We start from the raw sequence: 7,183 nt of genomic DNA, 5'->3' as shown, positions 1-7,183 counted from the left end.
AAACGTGAACGCCGAACGTCGAGCGCCGCTATCTTGATAGCGGCGCTCGACGTTCGGCGTTCACGTTTGAGAGATGAAAACTTCGGCTGCAACCTCGCTAATGTTTAACAGAATATGCTTTTTCGTTTTTCTTTCGTTTACCCAAAGAATTCTTTACCTAGATGCCATTTTATTGAAAAGAAATGACTTCAGTTTTCCCGGCAAAACTTTACCTTTCCGTTAATTACATGAAATTAAAGAAATAATCGAAAATTAATAATTAATAGTATTCGTTATTTTACGCGAATTTCCGCTTATAGAAGTCTTGGAACGTAACTTACATTAAAAGCGAAATTTTTCATAACGGAAATATCATAGAATGAAGATAATCTGATAATATTTAAAAATATTGAATATTATTATTATATTTAATGATTATTATATAAATATTCAAAACAAGTTTTACCTTTTGTTGAATACAGAGATCGTCTCAATGCAGCACAGATGTACTATACAGTACAGTACCTGTAATAATTGCCGAAATTGGATAATCGTTGTATCGTGTATCGTGTTAAATGCTTTCGGCAGGTCTCTTGGGCACTCCGATATATCTTTAAATTCGTTTAACACTTGCTTATCTTAAGAAATCAATACATTTAAATTTGATAATCGTGATAGCAGAATGAAGCACTTTCCACAGGAGTGGCCGTGTTTTCAACATGCTTGTGTCAAATTGTACTGAGTCATTATCTCTTCTTTGTGGTTTAAGCTTATGTCCAAAGCTTCAGCCTATAGCATGTAATTACAGAAATTTTTCATGGCGGAAATGATATGTACTCAGTTTTTTATATTCGGCAATCTCCTAAGGGCCCTGTCCGAACCTGGCCGAAGAAAATCCTTATTAGTGACCACAAGACGAAAAGAATCTAAAAAATTAATAATAATAATAATAATAATAATGTGTATGTGCGGAGAGATTAAAACAGATCGTGATAGCCACTAAATGACTAATTTACATTGCATATAAAAAATATCCAACAAGTACAGTAAGTTCATTTGATTGAATTAAATGTAAAGTAATTGCCTAAACTAAGCAGATGTGTCGAGTAAATAAATGTGTAATTTTTGTTATAAAGGCTTTTACTCGGAAACAAGCTTATTTAACCTTAATGTAAGCACAAAGTAAATATTATCATTTATTAAAGAAAGTCACGAAGTGAAGACTTACTTTACATGGTAATGGCTGATGAAGGTTTAATCGTAATTTACTGAAGTACTTTGAAGTTTTTTTTATAATTAAGAGACTTATCAATTACATAAAATTTATTTCTTTTATGTATTTAAAATTTTAAAGCAGTTTATTCACATATTTCATTGTTAAAATTGTATTTATCAACATTGTGTGTAGGCTAAATCAATTTTTAAAGTTGCCACTTATCCATAATCCTGAACGGTGTTTCTGTTGATTCTTTACTTCTAAATGCTTGTAAATATACCCTTAAGCATAAAATAAGTATATACTTATCCAGATCATAAAAATCATAGAAAATGTAAATGATAATAATTTTTTTAAGTGAAGAAAGACCGTTTACAACCTTAAAAATGATCGATTTATTACATTATCGTGAGAATTTATTAACTTAAATCGCTACACATTTTGTTAAAAATTAATGTAAATAAGTCTTATATGTAAAAAGAAACAATTAAATCTGTTTCCTCTATTATTAATTATAAATTTTCATATTTATCAATATATCAGAAACAATTGATTGATGCCAATTGTTTCTAACTATCAATCATTTCTTCCCATTATATATGCATTCTTGAAGTATTAATAAATTGCATTTAAAGAGTTAATTAATTAATTAATAATAATAATAATAATAAATAATATATTCGTTTTATTTTCGTTTAGAAAAAATTGAATGCGCGACTATTCAATCTTGTTAATAGCTTTTTATATCTTTATTCAAATACATTTGATAGCAAAAATCGAGTTAATTCTTTATAAAGAGCTGTCAGATGCAAATTGCTTTACCAATGACCTTTCGTATCTGATTCACATTGATTGAAAGGACATTCAACTGAATTTTAAAAATTTTATTCGTCTTCTGTGCAATACAAAATACTGCATGCTTTGAATTTAGACTGTAATTGATAAATTAAGTTGGAAAACAATTACTTAAAAATGGCTCCTCCGGTAATACACATATATACTATACTTTAATCAGTGAATAAATCTTTAGCAATTGCTATGTAAAACAACGTGAAAGAATCGCTACTGAAATATATTCTACTTTGTAGATTTAATGTAAACTATTAGAAACGATGTATTTATCGATATGTAATTTCTCAAATAATCTCTTATGTCATACTTATGCAGTTTATATGTGTGTGTGTATATATATATAAACAAGCATTTCAAAAGCAAACAAGCTGTGTAAAGATTCTATTATTGATCTGCTTTATCTATATATCCGCATAGACTTATAGACTGCCAACATTTTTCTCATGTGGTAACAGATCGGACATTTATAAACTGTCAATAAAAGTAGTATAAATCTCTTAAAATTAATACAATTTATTTTTAGGAATGTTCAATTTATAAAGTCGAATTTGATGTATCATTTCGAAATTAATTCCTATAAATATATATAAAAATATTCAGTTTTTTTTTTTTTTTATATAAAGAATTATGGTATCGGATCTAATATATTTCCAAAATAATTTATATGATACCAGTTATGGAAATACGAGTGATTGCTGCCCACTCGTTTTGCTTTTAGAATAAATTGACACCTTAACGTCACGAAAAGATACACTCCTATGAACTCTTCGAATAATTACTGCGATAACAACTCCTTTATTTTATTTTATTTTATTTTTTTTTAAATTCGAACTTTCTTTGGTACGTGATATAAATTATTATAGTTGACTGTAATTGGGGAAATGATTTACAGTAGTTTCGAAAAATTATCTAATTAAAGTTGCAAATATTATAATCTTTAGGCATATATTAAAAATCTAAGCATTCGTCTTTTTATAATAACTTTATTGTATTACATTTGTATTATATTTAGATTTTATTTTATTTTATTCTTTTCTTTTNTTTTTTTTTTGTGTTATATATTAAATGAAATCACCCCGAAATCGAAGATTTCGGGTGATTTCATTTAATATCGGTGCTCGTTCGTATTTTCTTTTTCTTAATAAATCATCAATCATCTCATATTTCCTGCAAAAATTTACGGAAATTGCTTATAATTAAACAGAAATGACTTCGGAATGAGATCCTAAAAGAGAAACAGATAAAATGGAATAATTGAAAAGAAAGAAAGAAAAAAAATAATATATATATATATATATATGTATTATACAAAAACAAAAAAAATATTCTAATATAATTATAAAATACAATGCAATTAAATAAATCGATATAGTCGATTAGTAATCGCAACTATCATCAACTGTACTGCATTACACGATGGTAATGCAGTTAATGAATACATAAAAATTCGTAATATTCTTTTAAAAATTTGAATGATTTTTTTTTTTTTTTTATACGAACGGCAAGCTATAATATTCTTAAATAATTATTAATAGATTAATAGTATTTCGTTTAATTTAAATTATATAATAAAAGCAATAAAGTCTGACGGTTTTGTTACTAAAGTAGTATGTATCCAGACGGGACTAGGCGCTTAATAAATCGATTCCAAAAGGAAAGATGGCGTTTAGGTCCTGTCGCAAGATGTATGATAGGGTAGGGAAGTAAGATACGTTTTACTGAGGAGGGTGTAGGAATGAAGCAGAAGTGAAGTGATTATACGTTACTCCTCTATCGTGGTAACAATATAGATAGACAAGAGAAGAAGTACAGTAGACAATAACCGTATAGACGAGTGTGGTATGATTTTTATAGGTAAAAAGTCTTTACACTAAATTCGAGCGCCCTCTATACTATGTCAGCAGCCATTTAAGACTGAATGAAAATATAACGCTAAGGGAGCGACTGTTTTGTGCATGACATATTTCATTGCAATGTGGATTTTTACAACGTTACGTAAGTTTAATTAATCGATTTATTTAAATAGTATAAATGACGTAATACGTATCTGTTTCCAGTTCAATCTTATGTCTGTAAATTAGTTTTGCATTCTTTAAATCTACATTACAAATTCGATTATAAATGATATCCTAATATTTGATTCTTCGTGTAAATATAAATTTCATTTTATTCGATAAATCGCCGATTTCTTAATAAAATAAATTTCATTTACTATGTAATTATATATTCAAATATAATAATAATAATAATAATAATAAATAAAAGTATAATTATACAAAATCTATTTAAAAATAGATTTAACATAGTTTAAGACTACATAAAAATTTGTGTAGTAAATAGTTGAAAGGTTTTCTACATGAGACTGGTAGCTAAAAATCTAAATTAAGCTAAATAATTTTGCTTTTCCTGTGATAAAGAGTACCTAAATAGAGTAAAATATTTGTTGTATTCTGAGTTAAATGTTTACATTACATTTAACTTTGAATTTCTTTGGCTTCTAACAAGTTATGGCTGTTTAAAGAAAATAAAGATTTGTTTATTGAATTAAGTATATATATATATATACAGTATTTTTTTTTATTTATAATTTATAAAATTATACATAATTAACATAATTATAAATAGTTTATATTAGTTTTTCTGTAATTAATTTTAATAAAGTTGTGTGTGTATTTTTTTTTCTTTTCTTTTCTTTTCTATTCATATTTTAGGTGACCAAGTAGTAATACATTTTTTAAAATAACTAATCTATAAAATATTGGATTACAGAAATCTGCCATAAAGAATCAGCTCTGCATTGATAGGCGGATTAAAAATGGCCTTTAAGAGGTCGAAACCGGAAATATTAAGATTTCATGTTTGGTGCTAAAAGTCAAATTACAATGAAGAAACAGTTATTGTTAATGCTCGTTCTACGTTTATGTTTTATAGTTTGGACGCATTCGAATGTTAAACATGGAGATTTAACATTCCATTTTAACGATATGCATGCGAATTTAACCCATTTATCGCGAAGATTTCGAAGATTTAGCAGAACTCTTCATCTGCAACATAACGAACAAGTTCGACGTTTATTAGACCGTGATGATTTTGTGACAGCAGTTCTTCATTACATTGAACTAACGCACAACCGCAGTGATAGTCAATACTGCACTACGGCCTCATTGTCACATTTTAGATACGAACTGTCAAACGAGACCTACGATTTATTCGATTCAGAAGTTTTTACAGCAATTAAAACAGCCAATTTTCTCACAACTCTCTTTCTAAAGACGAAAGACGTATCGGAACTTTTACACAATGAAGACTTCTATTATACGATTGTTAAACTTAATGTACAGAGTGAGCAACAAGTGTTTAGTAGCGCTATTGCATTCCAAAGAGGAAGATTCCGTCCTGAAAACTCTCTCTTCTGTCCTTTTGCATATAGAATCGGTGCCATCATCGAAACTAAAGATCTGGCCAAAACTTATAATCATTCTTACGACGATCCAAATTGGATCGGAAACGAATGGTTCTGGCAACAAGCGCTAAAAAATTATTCGGATATCTTATTGAGTAAAACTAGTGATTACGTCATCGAAGATTGGAAAATGGATATTATTGTTGGACCGGAAGATGGAATGTGGTCTGCACCATACTACGATTGTGGAGGCGGAAACACGTGGGTTGTGACCTATTCCGTTCCATTTTTCAGTAGAAGCGACAGATCCAAAATCGAATTTGGGTGAGTTGATTGTTTATTGTTTTCCCAAGTAGTTTCTTTTTAATTTTATTGAGTGTCGAATATCGATTAAGTTCATTATAGATAAATTGTATCGATAGATCTGTCTTGGAAACGTTTATAAAATCGTTTTCTAACTTAATGATTTCCAAGAAAGACTTACATATATAGTAAAATCATTATACATTTTGTCATTTTTTACTGATAAAATATATAGTGAGATTGCTCACACATTATAACAATGGCTAATTAAATGAATAATGAATTTGTTGTAATAGAATTATATTGAAATTTTTAAACTTAATTAGTAATATTAATTTCTTAAATTTAAAATTCTTAGAAATGTTTTTTTTTTATTCGCCACTTTATATCATCATTCAATAATTATTACTTTTTTCCCCCATTTTTTCCGCTAGAAAAATCTAGTAAAGATTCTATGACATCATACAATAATTGAATTATGTAACAAGATATTTAATAAATTCTCTAGGTGATATTAAACACCGTGACATTAATAATTTAATTTTTAAAAATTCTAATTAAAATTTTATTTAAAAAAATAATAATAATATTTTATAACGTTAAATTAAAAATTAAGCTAAATTTATTGGTCTATAGTTTAATTATAATAACCGATAAAAGAAAATTATTTACGTTTTTAAAATATAATTTATTGTTACACACGTATAAGTTTGCATAAGTGTTATGTCCACCTTTTCAATGTGATAATCAAATATTATTCTGCTTATAAAATGTATGCTAACCGTTTATTGCGTGTTCTAAAAGCAATACACTGTTGCTTTTAGAACACAGCAATACTCCCCATAACACTGTTGATAATTCCGTGTTATATGAATTCCATGTTGTACGAATCACTTAGATTTTACAAATACGTGTGCCTGGCTGTGAACGGCTCACGTATTTGTAAAATCTAAGTGACCCGTACAACATGGAATTCATATAACACGGAATTATCAACAGTGTTATAGGGGGGTCTACTGTTATTCTATTTAAATATCTATACGCTAGTTTTTAAACATTTTAAATTGACTCGATTCGAATATCTTAACTAAAACATTTTGCATTAAAAAAAAATACCCTTATTACAAATCCTTACAGACCACATCATTGTATACAAATATAGGAAAATTTTCTTTAAAAATTCAAATTTTTATATTTATATCGATTAATTTTTCTAAATTTACATTATATTTTGTATAATTTATTATACAGTATAGTTTAGTTATACATTCATTTCGAAAAAACATTTCTTTTTAGTATTTTATATATCGTTTTATAATTTAAATTTTAATGTGGTTTAATCAAATTTATTTATTAAAATAATTTACACCCAAAAAATATTATTATTCTCTGCTTCGTTTAATTATTATTATTAATTTTTTTTTTTTTTT

General features: G+C 27.1%; 1 protein-coding gene across 2 annotated transcripts in view; it reads left to right on the top strand.

Annotated features, from left to right (window-relative positions):
- Positions 1-3,707: 3,707 nt before the first annotated feature.
- The window catches only part of LOC111623509 (probable G-protein coupled receptor 158), a 27,703-nt gene continuing 24,227 nt past the window's right edge, over positions 3,708-7,183 (top strand). Inside the window, exons 1-2 of one of the 2 annotated variants that reach the window (XM_023366109.1) lie at positions 3,708-4,042; positions 4,817-5,774. In XM_023366109.1, coding sequence (XP_023221877.1) covers positions 4,903-5,774 — 872 coding nt within the window. In that variant the 5' untranslated portion in view covers positions 3,708-4,042; positions 4,817-4,902. Of the gene's footprint in view, positions 4,043-4,758; positions 5,775-7,183 lie in introns of both variants that reach the window. The other variant, XM_023366110.1, reaches the window with a different exon arrangement.

The sequence above is a fragment of the Centruroides sculpturatus genome, unplaced genomic scaffold, assembly GCF_000671375.1.
Source record: "Centruroides sculpturatus isolate CEXI.00-Female unplaced genomic scaffold, Cexi_2.0 scaffold278, whole genome shotgun sequence".
Lineage (NCBI taxonomy): Eukaryota > Metazoa > Arthropoda > Arachnida > Scorpiones > Buthidae > Centruroides > Centruroides sculpturatus.
The sequence above is the reverse complement of the archived record's forward strand: the minus strand, read 5'-3'. Positions and strand labels throughout refer to the sequence as shown.